At 37.3% G+C, this 22,016-nt stretch overlaps 1 protein-coding gene across 1 annotated transcript; it reads right to left on the reverse strand.

Annotated features, from left to right (window-relative positions):
• Positions 1-4,131: 4,131 nt before the first annotated feature.
• Positions 4,132-20,710, reverse strand: LOC127640009 (ubiquitin-conjugating enzyme E2 R2-like). The gene is made up of 5 exons (XM_052122383.1): positions 20,150-20,710; positions 8,736-8,822; positions 5,887-5,984; positions 5,494-5,628; positions 4,132-5,375 (listed from the first exon to the last, which is right to left on the reverse strand). Exons 1-5 carry the CDS (start codon positions 20,333-20,335, stop codon positions 5,150-5,152), a joined length of 732 nt encoding a protein of 243 aa, XP_051978343.1. The 5' UTR covers positions 20,336-20,710; the 3' UTR covers positions 4,132-5,149.
• Between the last annotated feature and the right edge of the window lie 1,306 nt (positions 20,711-22,016).

A 22,016-nucleotide genomic window follows, 5' to 3' on the forward strand; every position in this document is an offset into this window, starting at 1 on the left:
CTAGATTGCGCAGACTTAAAGCCCAGGGCACCCCCGGGGAGTCAAGGGCCCCTGGGCACTGGCCCTATTGGCTTGGTCGGTAATCCATCCCTGGTCATTCAATTGAAAACTCCAACTTCTGTTTCCTAACTTCATTGTTTTACAAAGCATGAAGTAATGGTGAGTGTTTTCTAAATGCTCCGATTTCATTAGAGGAAAATGGCATTTCAGCATGGATGGGTGGCGAAACCATAAGGAAATGAATGCAATTCCCAACGAAAATGTATTAGTGTGGATGAGTCATTCGATTGAATACTTCATCTTCAGTTTCCAAACATCATCGTTTTCTAAGTATGCGATACTGAAGCACATTTTCAAAATGTTCTGTTTTCAGTACCGATGAGAAAAGTAGGTAAATCATTGCATTCTCCAATGAAAATATATTAGTGTGGGTGTGTTCTTCATTTCAAACTTTGTCCTCAGATTCCAATTGTAATAGTTTTCCAAAGCATTAATGGGGTCTTTTTGAAACGCTCCAGTTTCCATAGAGGGAAGTGGTGTTTTAGTGTGGATGAGAGTCAATACAGTAGCGAAATCAATGCATAAAATGTTTGTGAATGTGCTCTTCATTTGAAAACTCCATCTTGAGTTTCCTAACGTCATCGTTTTCTAAACGCTCCGTTTTCAGTAGAGGGAAATGCCGTTTCATTGAGGATGGGTGTAAATGTAACCAAATTAATTCAATTTCCAATGAAAACGTATTAGTGTGGACGTGCCATTCTTGAATACTTCGCCTTCAGTATCCAAAGCATGAAGTGATGAAGAGCATTTTCGAAAATGCTCAGTTCATGGTTAAGGAAATATGTTAAGGCATATTTGTCATGCATTAAATTAATTTAATGGAAACATTTTCAGACAGCCGAGACAACACAGATGATTACGAGAGCCGACCATCTATTCACAGATGAAGTTTATTTAACAACTGGTCATTCACAAGTATATGTACAAAGTCATGTTATGAGACATTACACGGTCTCGCTTTGTGTATCTATTTCAAGCATTTGGGTGGATGGTTCCGACTTGATGAAAAAAGAATAATTATATATATTCAAGTGATTATATAGTCTCTCTCTAATATATATCTATATATATGTCAAGAAAACAGGCTTGACCTGAAAAATGGAAAAAGCTCAGAAATGGACAGCCAAAAGGTTCAGGGTACTCGGTGTTCCAACAAGTTATATAGAGCTCACATGGCTCCATTCATGTTCTTTGACAAACGCAAGGTGTGGGGAAAGGGAATAAAAACTCACACACACTAATTTCACAGTAGGGTTTATTGTTACACATCTTTCCCTGTCATTGGTTTCCTTGGCGACAGCAACACACTTACCCTCCTTGGAGATTTGAAGTTTTTACCCTTGTCTGAATCGCTCGACCCGCCAATCTGCAACGGTTGAAGAGTGGGTGAGAGGAACACTTGTTGTCTGTTGGGCAAGACCCTTTTATGTTTGCATAAGGATGCTACAATGTGTACAGGGCTATACAGTATTTCTATCTATAAAGCAGCATTACTTGTAATCAGCATGTCTGAATATGAAGTGTATTCTTTGTTGGTTTTGTAAGAGGAGATTTATTTATTTTTTCCTCCTTTTTGGGGGCTATTAGCTTAACAAATCTCATGGCATCACTTCTCATGAAGATAGATTTCAGCTAGATCACTCTGGTGCCTCTAATCAAAGACCTTTAATTTTAGCTGACCTTCAAGTCAGGTCTGTCAGCATCATAATTGAGCAGCAGAAATCCAGACGATAGCAGCATGTTGTCAAAGGCCCTTCATAATAGGTCTTGGCATGCGACTGTTGTAGCAAATTTCATTCATTCCTCATTCTGTCAAGGGAACACCACCTACACCCTAAGTATAATCAAGATTTATGCCTTTTAGATGCAAATTATTCCTTCAAATCTATTTTTGGGTGCTGAAGGAGTGACAGTCTAATTTGAGCCTTTTCTACACTTGAATGGAACTGCAACTGAATGGCCTCTGATACATCATAAAAATGTTAAGATGGCAATGATTTTATAAATCAGATAGGCTACAACTATGCTTGCTTATTCAAACACAGGACAAAATAAATTGAGCCATTAAGGCATGGTTGGATTTACTTTAAATAAAATGTTGAAAGTTTAAACCAAAAGTTCCACATTTTGAGTTCAGACAGGTTCAGACACATAAAAGGCATATCCTATAAGGAATAGTCAGACTGGACTGATAAAGCGTATTAACACTATAACAATAAGTAGCCCAACACTGCCCTCGAGTGGTACAATTTGTGTATGGCACTATATAGTGTGTCTCCATAAATATGTGGGCACTTAAAGGGATAGCTCACCGAAAAATGAAAAATTTCTCAAATCTTCGTTTGTGTTCTGCTGAAGAAAGACAGTCATACACATCTGGGATGACATGAGGATTAGTAAATGAGATAATTTTTGGGTGAACTATCCCTTTAAGCTTTACATAGAAATGTACGAATATTAGTGCTAAACTAAATTTCAAACCAAAGTCTTTCAAGCAAGTCAGTCCACTGTCAGCCATCTTTGTGTTTAGGCAGGTTTAGTTTTTGGTTTGTCAGCCACTATGGTTTTACTACTTAAAGGGATAGTTAACTTAACCCCATACTGAAAATTACCAGCTGAACACAATTGAAGATTTAAATGAGAATATTTCAGCTCTGTAGGACCATACAATGCAAGTGAATGGTGACCAAACTTTTAAAGCTCCAAAAAGCACATTAAAGCAGCATAAAAGGTAATCCACACGACTCAAGTGGTTAAATCCATGTTTCCAATCGTTGTTTTGGCAAGAACAGACCAAAATATAATCCCTTTTCCACTATAAATCTTGACATCTATTTCAAGCATGATCACCTCCAATAGCCCCATCTCATGTGTCAAGCACTAGGAAGTGTAATCGAGCTTGAAATCATGATAGTGCCCAGAGACTGCAATTGCAAGATGTACGTTAACAAAGGAGTTATATATTGATCTGTTCCCATCCAAAATCTATTAGATCACTACCATTCTTCAGTATAAATTACAGTAAATGTTTAAAACCTTATCTTTGAGTTATCATGCTAAAATGCTAATTTGGTACTAGGAAAATCACGTGCCATTATATCAAACACATCTGAAAGATATTTGGTTCATTAACTTAACACTGTCTTTGTTTGAGTTACCACATTATGCAATAGACTGGAGACTTGAGGTCAATAACAACAACAAAAAACAGCTATATCTCTAGAAACGCAGTCAATCATTGTTTTGAGGATTGAAGGTTATACAATGCTTGAAATTGCCAAAAAACTCAATATTTCATACAAAAGGTGTACACTACAGTCTTCAAAGTCAAAGGACAACTGGCTCTAACAAGGACAGAAAGAGATGTGGAAGACCAGATGTACAACTAAACAAGAGGATAAGTACATCAGAGTCTCTAGTTTGAGAAATAGACGCCTCACATGTCCTCAGCTGACAGCTTCATTTAATTCTACCCGCTCAACACCAGTTTCATGTACAACAATAAAGAGAAGATTCAGGGGTGCAGGACTTATGGGAAGAACTGCAAAGAAAAAGCCACTTTTGAAACAGAAAAACTAAAAGAAAAGTTTAGAGTGGGCAAAGAAACACAGATATTGAACAACAGATAAATGGAAGAGTGTTATGGATCTTAACCCCATTGAACTTTTGTGGGATCAGCTAGACAGACACATATATGGCAAGTGCTACAGGAAGTGTGAGGTGAAATGTCACCAGAGTATCTGGACAAACCGACAGTAAGAATGCCAAAAATCTGCAAAGCTGTCATTGCTGCACGTGGAGGATTTTTTGATGAAAACTCTTTGAAGTAGTTTAAGTAGTAATTAACATTTTTTCAAATTGTAATGGTAATTTTTCACATTATTAATGTCCTGACTATACATTGTGATTGGCTGAATGCCACTTTGGTAAATAAAAGTACCAATTTCTTTCCATAAGAGGAAAATCTGTAAATTATTCCAAACTTTTGGCTGCCAGTGTATGTATGTGATATATAAAAAACGCATCAATGTGCACATCATCGAAACAAAACAATTCTAATAAAGATCTTTATTGAGAATTTAAATTAGATTTACAAAGCATATCAAAAAAACAAACAAACATGAGAAAGTGACCCAAAATACCCGTGTGCATATAATTTTATAAAAGGGTTTAATGGGTCAGCAATAAACACCCCAATGCCTCAAACTCTGTCCGTTTTCCTGAGGAGGTTGAGCTTCCAAATAAAAGTCACCACAAGGCTTAAAAGAAAATAAAAAGAGATACATAAAATTAAAATCCTCTCAACAAAAGTAGCTAAATAAAGCAAAGAAGTTCCGAATGCACAAATCTACCTGGCCACCCCCTTAAAATCAAACAAAATATTATGTTTAAGGATTAAAGACCAATGGAAGGAGACAGCTTAGAAAGGTATGAGCCATGTTTGATAAATCAACTACTGAGAAAATTCCCTTCTTGATAACGGGGAGAAATCCCACACATAATTTGCAAGTACTACAAGCAGTATATAATGGATTGCGGTTTAAAAAATTAAAGTAGCCTGGAGAATGTGTATTAGCTACTTTTTTATCCCCTCCAAGATGGCAATGCTTTTATTTCTCCACAGACATTGAAAACCTGAGATCAGGCACCAACATGCCTTGGATAGGCAAGTTGCTTATAAAGGATCAAATAAACATGTATGCACTTAGCTGGGCTCTTGAGCACCAATTGGCTGAAAAACATCTGCCCCAAAACCCAGACAAAACTAACAGTAAGAAATTAAAAACTTAAAGAGTCTCTGTTGTTTGGAACTGACTGTATCATTTGGTTATATCTCGATCAGAAGCACAAGAATATTTAAATCAATAACCTCCACAATTCAACTCCTTATCACAAAATATTGTGTCATCAGAAGACAGAATTAAACTTGCCCATGGTCGTGTCCGCTGAGACAGGGAACTTCAGATGTCTGATACAGAAATTGAAAAAATGACTAGAAAACACTCCTTTTCGAAGCAAACTAAAAACAACGAAATCTAAATGGTACAGGGCGTGGAGAGATCAGTTTTGGAAAATGTGGGTCTGGTCGTCATGAGTCCTCGGTCCCGGAGTCATCATCGTCATAGCAACAGTCGTCACCCTCCTCTTCATCATCATCATCATCTATGTCCTCATCATCATAGTAGTCTTCATAGAATAGGGTGCTGACCTCGTCAGTGGGTGGGGCGCGGGTACGAATGCAGTATTCTGCAAGTGTGGTGGGCACCTTGACGCCATCCCTTTCGGCATCAGTTCTGGTGGATAAAACTTGCTTCCTATCAACAGAGATCAGTTTTATTCAATAGCACAGCACTGGGACCCTTCTCTCTATGTATTACTCCACTTGCGAGTATATACACTGTATATGGTTACACAAAGTATGTGATTACTAACCTGATGATCTCTGCATACTCCCGATCTTTCCCTTTACTCTCCCTCCATTTGCGGTACATGACTGAGGCATCTACGTTGGCAGGCGAGGAGGTGTTGGGCTCATTCAACAGTGAGATAACACTTAGCAAGATAGTCCTGAAATGGAAGCAGTCATCACTGTAATGGATGATTATATTTTACTAATTACAGCCGTTTGTCTTAATTATTGGTCTCAAACGGTTGAGGCGTAACAGAGACGGGAAAAGATGCAGTGTGTAAACAATTGCAAGGGGAAACTGAAGTACTCTGCAATAACACATCCACACAGGCCTTGAATTGGAAACATGTAGAATATTACAGTCTGCCTACATAAGATAGGTTAAATGATCAAGGACTAAAGAGTGTAAGTTGTACCTCACGTTCTGTGTAGGGTTCCACCTCTCTGATGGCAGTTCTCCACTCTGTGGATCATCCACTGGTGGGTGCAGTATGGAAATACACACATCTCCATTCTGAAAGATTGTTAACTTGTTAAACGTCTATCACTCTTCTGTGGGTCATGATAACACTCTTCAAAACAATCCTTTTTTTATTTTATGAAATACAGTAAATGATTACGCAATCTTGTAATAAAAGAAGGGTCTGTCAATAGGTTAAAAGATCTTAATTTGAATGTTGAAATTTGGCTGTTGAAATTTGGCTTTCACCTAACTTGGCTTTCAAGTCTCTCACCTACCAATGTAAATTATACAGGGAACTTTCTAAGTGACATAATGAAAGTACATTGTTGTTAATTTTTATTTTAATATATTCACTAGTTCAATTGCTATTTATTTACTAGAAATAATAAAACACAACAAAATCTGAAGTAATCCTGAAAGTAAAAGATCAATCTTAGAATTATAAGAATCGATATCAGTATAGTTCATATGAAGATCGGGATTAATCGATTTTTAACCAGCCCTACTAAATACAATATAACAAACAGGATTTATGGATCCTGAAGCAGCAGTCATGGCTAAACTAGGAAAAAGAAAAGTTTGAAGACAAACTTTAAATGTTGGTTTAATAAAGCCTTGTCTAAAAGGACTTAAATATAAATTTAAAGATTGACAGTAGTTTGTACAGTAACAGTATGTTTATCAAGCACCATAATTAGGTAAATACATTAAATGTGTTAATTTAGTCTGAAAAGTTAACAAACATAGCTAATTATAAACATAATCCTAATTCCAAAACAGTTGGGACAGTATGCAAAATGCCAATAAGAATAAAAAGGGGTGATATGAAAATATACTTTGGCTTGTATTTAAACAAAAACAGTATAAAAGACGATGAACATAATGTTTTACCTTTGCTTTTTGAAGATATAATTTTTCTGAAATTAATGCCTTCAACACATTCCAACAAAATGTAGGACTAGTAAAAATTTGACGAGTTGAAATAACAAGGTGATGTGAATCAGGAGATGCTAAAAGGTGAGGGGATCGTGTTTTAGTATATAAAGAGTCCCAATAAAAGTCTAGTCATTCAAGAGCAAGGATGGGTCGAGGCTCGTCATTTTGCCAACAGATGCATCAGCAAATAATCCAGCGCTTTAAGAACCACGTTCCCCAAAGACATATTGGAAGGATTTTGGGCATTTCACCCTCTACAGTGCACAATATAGATAAAAGATTAAAGGAATCTGGTCAAATCTCTATGCGTAAAGGGCTAAGACGAAAACCAATTCTGAATCTGTGTGATTAAGTCACAATTTTAAAAACTGTCACTTGTCTGTAATGGATATCATGACATAAGAATACTTGTTTACTGACAAAGGTTTACCAAAATATTCCCCATTCATCGCTGCATCCACAGATGCAAGTTAAGGCTTTAACATTCAAAAGGAGAAGCCATACATCAACACTGTCCAGAAGTGCCGCTGACATCTCTGGGCTCTGTCTCATCTGAGATACAAAGTAGAACAGTGGATTCGTGTTTTGCATTTTTGGAAAAAACAGCTGCTGTGTTCTCCGGGCCAAAGAGAAAAAGGACCATCCAAGTCGTTACCAATGTCAGATCCAAAATCCAGTGTTTGTCATGGTATGTGGGTGTATCGGCGCACACAGCATGGGTAACTCAGCATCTTGTATCAAATTTGTAATCAATTTAAATTACATTGTGTCACGATTAATTAATCACGATTAATCGCATATACAAATATTTGCTGAGAAAGCCCCTCATATAACAATAACTCAATATATAATTATCTTTAAATATTTAAACATTATAAAATATTCAGATAATTAAAAAGCATTACATTCTTGTGGCAGAAGAGTTAATCATTGATAAGACAATATAAAAAGTGGCTTTAGACTATAATGTATTGTTTACTACCATATTATTGATCATAAGTCAATCATTGGCATTCAGTTCACAGCAATCCAATTCACAAGTGAATTTGTCAATCAGTTTGAGATTTATTATGAGGGCTTGTTTAAGGGCCCGTCAATCTACACCTGCATCAGACGTCTCGGGTGTGTTGTGTCATAAACATAAAATGTTTAGGTCACTGTGTCAAGTTAAAAATAGTTTAATACTCAATCTTTCGCAAGAACGTAACGCATGCTTGTGTTGTTCTGCCAACTGAAGTGTTTTCTTCACTGAATAAACTGCGCATTGCTCATACAGCTGAAATTTCACTTCCTGCCCTCTGGAGTAAACAGGTGGTACTACAAGCTTGCATTTCTCAGGAATCTTCCTTATTATGGTCCATGGGCATGCGATTAATTGCGTTAATTATTTTAACGCATTATTTCTTGTCAAATTAAATCGCACTGAATTAACGGGTTAAATCGACAGCCCCAATATATAATATATGGAAAAGTCTCGGTTCTCCCGATGGCCAGTCCTCCCCTGGCACAGGGTGAATAGAATTGACAAATTACTGTTTACTAAATGAAAATTGTTTTTATTGGCTTTTGGCATACGGTCCAAACTTTTGGAATAAGGGGTTGAACTAAATTATTTATATCTACACATTTTTATTTCTATCTATAAATAACTAAGTTCTGTTCTTAATGGGAATTTTGAACATTCGCTTAATAGTTCAAAACGTTAGAATAAGGTTCAAACTAACAATAAGACTAATATATGCTGTAAGAAATACATTGCTCATTGTTTGATCATGAAACCTAACACATTAACTAATGTTAACGAATGTAATTTAACAAATAAATGCAGATGAGGCTGCAATTGGTTGCTTTGTGTAATAGGCTAACCTCATAGATGTTGGGATGCCACATCTTGGTGAGGAATCTGAAGGCAGGAGGAGAGTATGGGTAGTCAATGGGGAATTTGATGCGTGTCTGAAAAAACAAACCAACACATTCATCAGGAAAAGGAGATAACAGCACATTATCTGACATTGCGCAAGGTAAAGTACTGAGGCCACTCAATAGAACAATATTTTTCACTGAGTAAACTCTACAGGTACCAAGAAATCTATGATACTGTATTAGCCTCGTTATAGAAGTGCTCACAAGTAGTAAATAAGAAAATAAACAGGAGTAGATATGTTCAATGGTGCATTCATTGGTTAAGTGGTACAAAACTGCTTAGGTTTATTACAAAATGCCCTTATTGTTGGCACCGTGGTGCGTTTTTTTCATTTGAGAATCTCAGATTTAGCGGAAAGCCTATTAAAAGTAAAGCTACCATCTGCAATGCAGCCAAAACGGCATATAAACTGAATCGTGGCACAACCTAAAAATACCTCCTTTATTTGGACAGTAGTCCAAACATTTCACAGCACTGTAGATATATACAGATCAACATAGAGTCAGAAGTTTACATACATCTTAGCCAAATACATTTAAACTCAGTTTTTCAAATTCCTGACATTTAATCATAGAAAACATTCCTTGTCTTAGGTCAGTTATGATCACTACTTTATTTTAAGAATGTGAAATGTCAGAATAATTGTAGAGATAATTATTCATTTCAGCTTTTATTTCTTTCATCACATTCCCAGTGGGTCAGAAGTTTACATACACGTTGTTAGTATTTGGTAGAATTGCCTTTAAATTGTTTCACTTGGGTTAAACATTTTGGGTAGACGTCCACAAGCTTCTCACAATAAGTTGCTGGAATTTAAGCCCATTCCTCCAGACAGAACTGGTGTCAGAGTCAGGATTGTAGGCCCCCTTGCTCATACATGCTTTTTCAGTTCTGCCCACACATTATCTATCAGATTGAGGTCAGGGCTTTGTGATGGCCACTCCAATACCTTGACTTTGTTGTCCTTAAACCATTTTGCCACAACTTTGGAGGCATGCTTGAAGAGCACCAGTCCCTCCTGCTGCAAAGCACCCCCACAACATGATGCTGCCACCCCCATGCTTCATGGTTTGAATGGTGTTTTTCAGCTTGCAAGCCTCACCAGTTTTCCTACAAACATCAAACAGTAAAATTTGTTTCATCAGACCAGAGGACATTTCTCCAAAAAGTGAAATCTTTGTCCCCATGTGCACTTGCAAACTGTAGTCTGGCTTTTTTATGGTGGTTTTGGAGCAGTGGCTTCTTTCTTGCTGAGCAGCCTTTCAGGTTATGTTGATAAAGGACTTGTTTTACTGTGGATATAGATACTTGTCTACCCGTTTCCTCCAGGATCTTCACAAGGTCCTTTGCTGTTGTTCTGGGATTGATGTGCACTTTTCGCACCAAACTACATTTATCTCTAGGAGACCGAAAGAGTCTCCTTCCTGAGAGGTATGATGGCTGTGTAGTCCCATGCGGTTTATACTTGCATTGCATTGTTTGTACAGATGAACATTGTATCTTCAGGCATTTGGCAATCGCTCCCCAAGTATGAACCAGACTTGTTGCGGTTCACAATTGTATTTTCTGAGGTTTTGGCTGATTTCTTTTGATTTCCCCATGGTGTCAAGCAAAGAGGCACTGAGCTTGAAGGTAGGCCTTAAAATACATCCACGGGTACAGCTCCTATCAGGAGCTAATTGTCTAAAGGCTTGACATAATTTTCTGGAATTTTCCAAGCTGCTTAAAAGGCATAGTTAGTGTATGCAAACTTCTGACCCACTCGAATTGTGACCAACACGAATTGTGATAGTCAATTAAAAGTTCTGTCTGTAAACAATTGTTTACTTGTGTCATGCACAAAGTACATGTCGTAAAACAACTTGCCAAAACTATAGCTTGCTAATATGAAATCTGTGGAGTGGTTATAAAATGAGTTAATAACTTCAACCCAAGTGCATGTAAACTTCAGACTTCAACTGCAAGTATAAATTAAATCAGTGCGAGAGTTTGTAGCGTAGGCTTTAAGTGAGTGATAAAATGTTTAGGTAATGTGCCATAACAAATATCAAGGTTACATTTTACAGTCTACTATTTACAGTAGAGTCCCCAAAAGACAGGGAATCCCAAACTTTTGTCAGTCAAACCCTTGTGATCAAATTATTACCATGTGACATTTCAAGTAATGTACTAAAGAACAAAATGTTATGTGAAGGGTGATTGACATTGCATGCATATATATATATATAAGTGTATAAACAAACCCTCTACAAATACACACTTTTCAAATCCTTCACACAATCTGTAGCAAGCTGAGCCTGGTGCCTTTCAATACAGTGGGCGATGGGTGCTTGCATACAGTCCACTTCACGACCCCCACACTACACATTTACCGATTTGGCATGGTCAGCTGGTGTTTTTCAAACTCTTTAAGGGGGGATGGGTATGCAAAACCAGCGCGCACGCACACGCACACGCACACACACACACACAAACCCAAGAAATGCAGTGCAACTTTCAAGCAAGCAAGCCTATTAAACCTCAAGTAGGGTCCGTGTACGAAGGTAACGGTATTATGTTTCGCCAGAAGCAGCTTACAGAAACCCTTTGCCACTGTGCATGACCTGACACATAAGAGCAATTGCGACAGCCAGTGTGCCAAGCAGCCCTCTATGACTACATTACCTCACAGCAACTATACAAGCGTAAAACCAACAGCAATAGAGTTGGGAATCGAGAAATGGTTCTTATTCAGACTGGTTATTTAAAATACAGGAATTAAATAATTTATGACTCTTCCACCAATGCCTACAGAACACCGTAATAAATACTCTATACTGAAATGTTTTTGCGCTGCTGAATCTACAACACCACAGCAAAATAAATTATAATTAAGCTTGGGTAGCGGTTTCAATTGAGTTGATACAATTTGAAAGACTGGGCACCACAAATCATAAAAAGGTGATAGACAACATGTCTTTCTATTACATGCAACAAAACAGTGACAACAAACAAAACAACGCAACCAGTGATGGTTAAACCATGTGGTTAAATAATTTAAAATGTTGAATTTAAGAAAATGCAAATTTGAATGCTAAAACAGTGAATCAGAACTTGTAATCAGAACCATAAACATTAAATTCCTTATGATTTACACCCCTAAACAGCACATTGTTCATGTTCTACGATTTTGTAAATAGTTTGTACAACTATATGACTTCACAATTCCATTGGCAGTGTGAAAGTGGTATGGTGCACAGTTATGGGTTCTTGGAAATTTGATTCAGCTGTAAATTAAACTTGGTGAGTGAGCCATCTTCTGCATTGCAATTAAATGAGCAACTGATTCCAGAACACACTGATATCTGCCTTTTGAGTTTTTTTAAAAAATCATTGTCTTGGAGTGTGACCTAAAAATAAATCTCACTCCTACAATCCCACTGGAGAGGAAACAATCCTATGGATACAGGCTGATAGAGAAATAAACCAGGTCATCATGGCTCCAACTCTCCATGAAAACACTGTCCTGTTCTCCCACACCTCTGTTGCCCTTCCCTCAAGTCTACCAGCCTCATTGTATTCCGGTGACAGTCCCTTGTATCCTCCATGCCCACTGATTGAATAGAGGAAGCATTAGAGAGAATGGGGAGATTGTGTCCTTGAGGCGAAAGTAGCTTCAGAGAAGACATAAAATTGAAGTCGGAAGTTTACATACACTTAGGTTGAAAAGTCATTATAACCAATACGAAAAGTGAACAACAGCAAAAGGACCTTGTGAAGATGCTGGAGGAAACAGGTAGACAAGTATCTAGATCAACAGTAAAACGAGTCCTATATCAACATAACCTGAAAGGCTGCTCAGCAAGAAAGACACTGCTCCAAAACCACCATAAAGTCAGACTACAGTTTGCAAGTGCACATGGGGACAAAGATCTTACTTTTTGGAGAAACGTCCTCTGGTCTAATGAAACAGAAATGTTTGGCCATAATGACCATCGTTTTGTTTGGAGGAAAAAGGGCGAGGCTTGCAAGCCGAAAAACACCATCCCAACCGTGAAGCATGGGGGTGGCAGCACAATGTTGTAGGGGTGCTTTGCTGCAGGAGGGACTGGTGGACTTCAAGCATACCTCCAAAGTTGTGTCAAAATGGCTTAAGGACAACAAAGTCATGGTATTGGAGTGGCCATCACAAAGCCCAGACCTCAATCTGGTGGGCAGAAATGAAAAAGCATGTGCGAGCAAGGGGGCCTACAATCCTGACTCAGTTACACCAGTTCTGTCTGGAGGAATCGGCCAAAATTCCAGCAACTTATTGTGAGAAACTTGTGGAAGTCTACCAAAACATTTGACCCAAGTTAAACAATTTAAAGGCAATGCTACCAAATACTAACAAAGTGTATGTAAACTTCTGACCCACTGTGAATGTGATGAAAGAAATAAAAGCTGAAATAAATCACTCTACTCTTAATAATAAACAGTCAAGTACAGAGAGAGCTCTTTTAATTCCCACCGTTGCTTCACTTGACACCAAAAGATAAGTAGCCCAATTAAATAGCAATAATATTCTCTAAGAGGAACTAGATTACCTGTCAAAAACAAGGTCTAGAAGACCCAAATAAATAAGATTGATGACGTCCCCATTACAGTATTCAAATGTAATAAAACCTGACTTTAAAAAGCAATGGTGCAAAAAGCCAATCAATTCAGACTGCAATTTTCAGCAAATACTGTATATTCAAAACCCATCAATAGACCTTAAATGAGAATGGAAATTAGGTTCCGAGGAACAGAAGTCTGTTCAATATTTCCTACTGTCTTAAGTCTTGGGTCACATTAACTCTTGCAATGCAAACGTTCTACAGGCAAAGAAGGTTGGGCTGGATGTAAATCGAGTAACTCGCATGTGCTAAATTTGTGAAGGGAAAATTCTTCACCACTAGAAGTCCATCAGGTGAAATTCTTAAACGTGCAGATGCCCATTGAGAAAACTGTATTTTGGCTGTGGAATTTCACTGTGCAAGATTAAATGTAACCCAGCCTTTATGCTGTGTTCTACTCCAATCTCCTACTTGGAAAAGTGCAATAAAATGCGACTTGCATTTTAACTTGGAAACTCACCGAAATTAAGGCATGTGATGTCATGCAAACATGGCAGCACACAGGGAGATGTACACTGTCAATAATAAACATCCACTTAAGCAAATAAAATTACATAATTATGGCTGCTGATTTAACACATTAATGTATTATATTAAAAAGCACACACACACAAAACACTGTTAATCATGCCTCCTAATCTGCAGGCACATTTAGCAATACAAATCATATTTTCAATTAAAATAAAATATTTGAATATTAGTTTTTACAAGCAGGGGGCAGACAGTGCTTAACATTAATTTCTGAATATGTATATATATGTTAAGGCTGTCAGTTTAATGTGTTAATTTAGTGAGATTAATTATATAAAAATAACACGTAAAATTGTTTTCCGCAATTAATCATGTCCACGGACCGTAATAACAAATGTTCCTACAATCGGAGCGATTCAAGCTTGAAGTATCACCAGTTTTCAGCAGGGAAGCCAAACTCCAGATGTGTAGGCAATCCACAGCAGTACAGAGAACAAACCATACTTACTGAAAGCAGACAGCATGAGATAAGAACATGTTCAAACACAGCTGTACAGAGCATAAATCTGAACACAGAGATCTCAAGACATGTTTTTCCTAATTGCAAACAACCTTTGAAAAAAGGGGTTTTCTGCAGATCGCTGTCACCCTCGGCATATCGTGGTGCCGTTTTGTGGCCCGTTGTGTTCTCACGATGGCCAGTCCACCCCTGATCTGCCATAAAGTGTGTCAGCACACTGGGAAATTGCCCAGTATTCCAGATTACCAATCCAGCCCTGGACGCAACCAAAGTGAGATGCTCCAAAACCATCCTTCTGACGTAGGTGTACACTGACGCTTCCTTTGACAAGCACTTAGAATACATTTCGGAATGATTGACAAATTCAATTGCAAAATGGATTGCTGTGACCTGTAGGCCAGTGTGATGACTATAGCCAAGAATTAGGCAGTACATGGAATAGGGCAATGACACAAAAAAATAATTTAATTTCTCCTCAGCAAAAGCAGCATCAGTATCAAATCATCAGTCTTCAGATAAGATAAAGGAAAAACAAATAAACCACGCTTCCAGATTATAACCCTATTCCTGGTTAATAAAGTAACAAAGGAAAAAAAACTAAAAAACAAACAATATCAACCGATAAATCAGTTGCTGGGACTAACAGACATTTGTGCTGAACCGAGCTAAATGCCTCTCTCGCCTTGCTTTCACTCTACCAAACACAAATTATCAGTATCAAAACTGATATTAAAAAATTTATATTAAAAAGTATCAAAATAACAAATTTACTCAAATAACCCCAAACAGAATAACATTATAATCAACATTCAAACAGAATTCTAACAGTCATTTTGTAAGTTTATTTATTGCATTATGACAAAGAGATAATGAAATAACTGATTAAACAAATCCCTCCTCCAGTTCTGAACATAATGGCACAGTCCAATTTCTCTGGCCCAGCATAAAGGTGGAGCGTCTCCGTTTGTTTGCTGACACATGGAATGTGGCGTTCACTCAATATTCCAGAGTCATCTATAACGTGGTGTGTAGCACTCCTGGTGGCGTAGCAACTTGCCTCAATCCGGGTTGCTGTGGATGAATCTCAGTTGCCTCCACGTCTGAGACCATAAATCAGCGCATCTTATCACGTGGCTTGTTGAGTGCGTAACCATGGAGACGTAGCGTGTGTGGAGGCTTCACACTATTCTCCACGGCATCTACGCACAACTCGCCCCACATTATAGCGACCACAAGGAGGTTATCCCATGTGAATCTACCCTCCCTAGCAACCGAGCCAATTTGGTTGCTTAGGAGACCTAATGACACACTGGACTATTTCTCTTCAGGACTTAAGACCCATTAAGAAGTCTTCATAGTCCTTCAGACTTGAGTTATACAAATGAAGTTATCTCCTGATCACCTAACACATGCGCTCTTGACATGCACATCCACCGTTGTGGTTTTTACATTTGTTGCCTGTTGTTTGTCCAGATCATCCGCATTTGACCGAAGTATTCTTTGGGCAATAGTTCTTTTGTCCACCGGAATTTGTGGAAATATGTATTTTCAATGTTTTGTAGGTCACGCGATCGATACCCAGGTACACAGCACTACATCAAATTGAAAAAAGTACTTCCGTCACTCATAGCCTACATTTTGTTCAAGTCAAATTAAAGCTACTTTATGGAATTTCTGTACCAACAAATGGAACCGCAAAAATAATGACGGTTTTCATTAGAATTCATAAACACTCCTCCCCCAATTTACATCGTTTGGTCAAAAAGGTAGTCCCACCCACTTACACCATTATGTCTGATGCTCAAACAAAAAAGCAATGTTGAACGTACCATAAATTGAACAAAAACGTTTTTTCCCTACACGGTTGATTTTAGGGGAAGGGTTAGTATTGTTTTGTGTTGCGCAATGTATGTTGAACATTAATTTCTTGAAAGTTTAGCCATTACCGTGCCATACCAAAACACAAACATATACCTTTGAAGGGGTTAAATATTGCTGTTACTGTGGGTTGAGGGGCTGCCGACTCACTTCTCCAAACTCCTCCAAGGCACTAAGCGAAGTTAGAACAGGCACAGTAAGTGTCAGTCTCCATTTATCTGAACTCTCATTTCTCTGTGACACTCCGTTAGCCCGGGGAGGGGATGGAGTAACATGACTCGAGCTGCCAGGCTGAGTCAAGCCCAGCCAAGCCCAGCTCGCATCACCTGCCAAGAGCCTGGGTGTGTGCAAGCTACAGTGAAACTACCAGGGGCCGGTTGCACCAGCTATACATACGTTACAAGTTAGCCTAGTTATGGCGTAAATGGGCATCAAGTCACAAGTTACGCACTAATAAATATGTGAGCATTGCACCATTAAACTTGGGTAGAACAAAACCATACATACAAACTAAATATTTACATAGGCTAAACATACCATTAATGAAATCTTGCTTCATTACGTATCATATTTTAATGGGGATATCATTCATTACAGCTAACAGTTATGTGAGCAAACATGGTTTGAACAAAATCAAACTGAAATTCAACGCTTTTTAACAGTTCAGTGTACAAATGTCAAGACTGTTTATTGGATAAATACAGGTAAACTTTATGCGACTATGCATTACTTTACAAAGAGCTTATGACCTACTAGTTAAGTCTTGCCTTAAAAACAGGGGGCAAAACCAAATTAAGCACTGACTTAGTTACAAACTAGCTAGTAGTTACGAAGCCTTTAGTGTGAACTTTACGTCTCAGCTTAAGTGAGACCTTAGGCACAGCAGGTGCAACCCTACCCAGGTGATCAGCAGTAAACCCTGCAACCTGTCAGCTCAGTGCCACGTGAAGCCTGCTTTAAGGGATCCCACTGATGAGAACTTAATGACTGTGCCAAATCTCTCCTAGCTAGGAAAAGCTAGCAAACACTGATGCTGAGATGGGTGGTATAAGCAAATCAAATCACAAATATATAATAGCATATATTGTAGGGGAGGGGGGCCATAATTTAAAGGTCCAGTGTATCTTTCTGTGCCTCTAGAGGCAACAAGCAGAATTGCAAAAATTACTGTTTTCAAACAGGTTTCCCCAAACACTCCCCCTATCTGCCATTGGTCTTACATGGCAAATTTAAACTACTAAGCATCATGTTGTGCCAAGCATCCCTTATAAATTCATTTCACATCGTGACTTGTTTGGGACACGTACCACTCAGTATTTTCACATTACTAGATTTCTTTGTCACACTTGTTTTTTGTTTTTTTCAAATAAAGTTAAGTAGTCCGGTCCCATAAAAGAGGCACATAAACATCTAACTGTGGTATGAAGCAAAGTACAACAAAATCTCTACAAGTTGACACCTTTCTAGTATTGCATGGTTTGCACCATCACACTGCCCTTATTGACATTAAAAAATAAAAAAATCCATAGGCAGCAAGTCCAGAGCCAGCGTATACATCTGTTATAACATAGGGTAAAAAGCAGAAGGGAAACCCATCTGGGCTGGTGTAATGTGAAGGAAGTTATGGTTCCTCATCTATTCATGTCGGAAGAGACGCTGACAAAATCCCAGGGCTGACCTGGTTGCTTCCCCCTTGGTAACAAGCAGATACGGTTTTCCGCATCAGTGGAAAACAGAACAGTTTGTTCTTTTAGGAGAGAATTTTCACAGCTATACATTGACAGCTAAGACTTAACTTCAAAGGTTCAGACAACAGGAAAGGTTGGTCAATAATGGAAAATATGGTATGATCTGAAGAATTGAACAATCAGTTATATTGAATATTCACAATATACTCAATGACTTTGCTGCAGATATAAAAATGAAGCAACTTTGTGAATATTGTAATTTTACTAGACTTTTTTTTTTGTTTTGTTAGCAAAATTGGCCATTAAATTTCCTAAAGATCATGTCATTAGACGAATTTCAAAACCCCTTGTCTCGTGACTCACAAGTATCAGAGTGTTGAGACTGAAGTTTAAATATGTTTCTTTTAAACCTCTGAGGAAAACATGTTAAGTTTAGTTTAAGTTCGATTCATTTCTGTGAATTTGTTCAAGCTGTCAGTTTCAATTAATCATTTAAAAACTCTGATTATATTTTTCACCAGCGTGGCATCTTTTTTCCATTAAACTTATTCCGTAAAAAAATATACAGTATGCTGGTAAATATTGCTGATTAATTGTATGTACTAGTATAGTTGAATATAAATGAAAATTAAATAGTCTTTTGCCCATTTGGTGGGCAAAAAACTTCATCCCTAATGTATTTTACTTCTTGCATTAAATAATATTAATTTCATGTCATCTAACTGGCTACCTGGTTAAAATTATGGTTCTTCTGATTGGGGGGGGGAGCACAATTTTAAGCCATTTCAGAGGAAATATAGAAAGATTGCTACATAAAATAATGTCAAATGGCTGAAAGAATTTTGAGATGCAATTTGTGTTTGCTAAATTGCCCCACTATTACCAATGTGTCCAGCAGGTTGGTGTCCTGGCTGTGCACAGGGGTTGGTTGGCTAGCATGCAAGCCAATGACACACAGGCATAGCTATGAAGCCGGGCTAAACATAACTGCCATTGTTGTGGTCTGACTGATTGACTTTTCTTAGACGCCAAGCAATTTTCTGCCACAACAAAAAATTACTAAAGTGGTTTAAATCTCATTCACACCATTCAAGAGTAGCTGTAGTGTCATCCATTTCTGCATTAAAACAAAAATTGAGCTTTAATTAGCATTTGTATTGGGAGAAAAGATAAAAGAACTCGTTAAAAAGTAAATCTAGAATACAATTTTAATGTATATTTAGCCGTAACATGTTAGAAACTACATTTTGGCATGACAATGCATATGGAGATTGCTATACTTGTTTTTAAGTGCACTATGATTGAGCAATACAACTTATTTTCAGAAAATTATAGGTCCTTAGAAGAACTTTGTGAATCATAAAACTCTCCCTGTCATACAACCTATATATTATGCGTTTCAAATGATTGCATTGGTCTGTGAACCATTTGCACAATCTTTGGTTTTACTAAAATTAATACAGATTAAAGATCATAAGTTTCAGAGACAAAATAAAAAAATAAAAAATACAAAAAAAATTTGATCACATTTAGACTCAAATGTGCCATAACACAAAATTACTGACAGTTGGAGCTATAAATATGACGTTGACGATACATTGCTCAAGACTGAGATGTGTAATCCGGTGAACTGCCTTAAATATCTGATTGAGATAAAACACATCAAGTTCTGCAGCTTGAAAACAATACTGTAGTCATTGATTTAGGTAATAAATGTCCAGCACGCATATGCCTTGAGGCAACCTAAATAACACAGAGGAAACCAAAAAAATATTTCTTCTCCGTCCCAGAGAACAATGAGTAGAAATGTAAGTGACGAAGGTAAGTGTAAAGCACAATTAGGAACAAAAGAGCAGTTCTTTCATCGAGTACAGACCACATTTTGACGAGTCGAAAGTTCGAACGAATCAAATGTTCGCTTTTAATCATTTTAAACCCACAAACGAACATTTGGAACGTCGAGCTTGTTGCTGACGTCATAAACAATGGTGACAAAACAAAGAGCTCACGTTTTCGAATGACGCGTGTACACACACCATAAAGAAATTCGGATTCAACTCGATTCACGTATTCGAATAAAAACACACGCCAACTCTACTGTTAACAAACGATCATTTGGCCTTAACTGCAAACTGTTACAGGTACAGTGAGAGGACACTCACCTTAAAATAGCCCCCCTCATAATGCGTATTGGGTGGTCCGAATATCGCAACTTCCCAGTTGTACATGTCCGACTCGTCGACTAAAGTTATTTTGAAGCCTTCAACCGGTTCGTCCTGGAGACTTTTCATCTCCAGCATTAAAGCCTTTTGGGAACTCGCAACATGATGACGTCCATGATGAGCCATATTCCGAAAACTAGTAGCAAATTGTTTTCGGAAAGTAACAGTCACAACAACTTCCTAGTATTGTACGCAGTCTTTCCTTGTTTCGGTGCACGGACACCGTTTGTTACTCCGTTTGTTCGGTCGCCGAACAAGCTCAACTCGTCCACGGTGAGCCAACAAACATATAAGTCACTCCTTGATGGCCATTTATGATTAGCGATTACCAGCCGCTCTCGCGAATGTGTTGTTCATGAAGTTCAAACTGCCCCTCGTCCTTAATGATACTAACGAGTTTTAAATTAACCAAGCGTTCCGACGTTAGTAAATAAACACGGGCAGCGGAGTGTGACGAGAGTCTCGTCCTCCCTCAGCCGTCACTCTATACGACACTTTGCCTACAGCTGTAGTCCCTCCTAACGCACCTCCTGCAACCAATGGAAGGCATGAGTGCACTAGTCTTAATAAAGTTGCTCAATCCTGTGACTGAAAACACTACATAAGCAATAAACTTTATTTGAATATGCTTTTTAAACGAAAGATTTGAATTACAATGCTTGAATATGGCTTATACTATATGATGATTAGCATATGGCATACATACACTAACAAAATGGTAGGCTATGGTACTATCATGATTTTATTTTTTTACTTTGATTTAACCATGCTTTTGAAATGTAAATATGGGTTTTACTATATTATTGCCAGTGTAGGGTGATTAAATTACTACTATTTTTTTTTATTTTTAAAGTAGTGTCACACATTACCTTTTAAATTCTTGTACATAGATTACAGCTACTGACTAATTTTCTTAAAAAATCTCTCAATAAAATTTGATGGATTTTTGTTATGAAATTGAAATGTGTAAATCTAATAATTATCATTTATTTTGAATTCGTTGAGCGTAAAAACAAACTTTTCTGTTAAAGAGTGTGATTAAAAGTAAAATTATTGATAATTCATTGAAGTAATCCAATTACAATTATAGAGACTTATGTAATTGGTAGTGGATTACTTTTTTGAGTAACTTACCCAACACTGAACCATAGATTCTGTCAAAATACCGTGTTTACTAGTTATTATTACTACTAGATATGAATACATATGACACCTCCTTCCAACAGTTTCAGAATCACTGTCTATTTTTATTCTTATTTGCCAAGTTGTCAGTTTTAAAAAGCATTCAAAGACATATTAAGACATTTTTCTTATTAGTATTTGGTTAATATGCATGTACAGTATGTTAGTATTATTTTTTCAGTTTAATATATTTTTTATTTAGGATTTTTAAGATGCAATATTTTAATTTGACGTTTAATGTCTGATACGTGAAGCACTTTGAGCGACACTTCACATACAAAAGGTGCTATACAAATAAAATGTATTATTGTTATTGTTGTAGCAATAGCTAAAGTAACTGTGATATTTTGTCACTATAGATAACATGGTATATAAGGTATAAGGGATGGTACTACCACATACTGTTTTATAAAGGTATACTATCTGATTTTAGACATCAACTCTTATTTAATTATACAAATAAAAGTTAGGAGTCACCCAACAAGCACAAGAGACTGAGATAAAAATGTAGAAATCCAATAAAGCTCTACATAGGTTAATGTATATAAAAATTTGGTTTAAATGTAAACAGCAAGACAGAAATTTAAATAAATGTTTGATCTTCTACATGCATGCTTAAAATGCA

This window comes from Xyrauchen texanus, chromosome 48, assembly GCF_025860055.1.
Source record: "Xyrauchen texanus isolate HMW12.3.18 chromosome 48, RBS_HiC_50CHRs, whole genome shotgun sequence".
NCBI lineage: Eukaryota > Metazoa > Chordata > Actinopteri > Cypriniformes > Catostomidae > Xyrauchen > Xyrauchen texanus.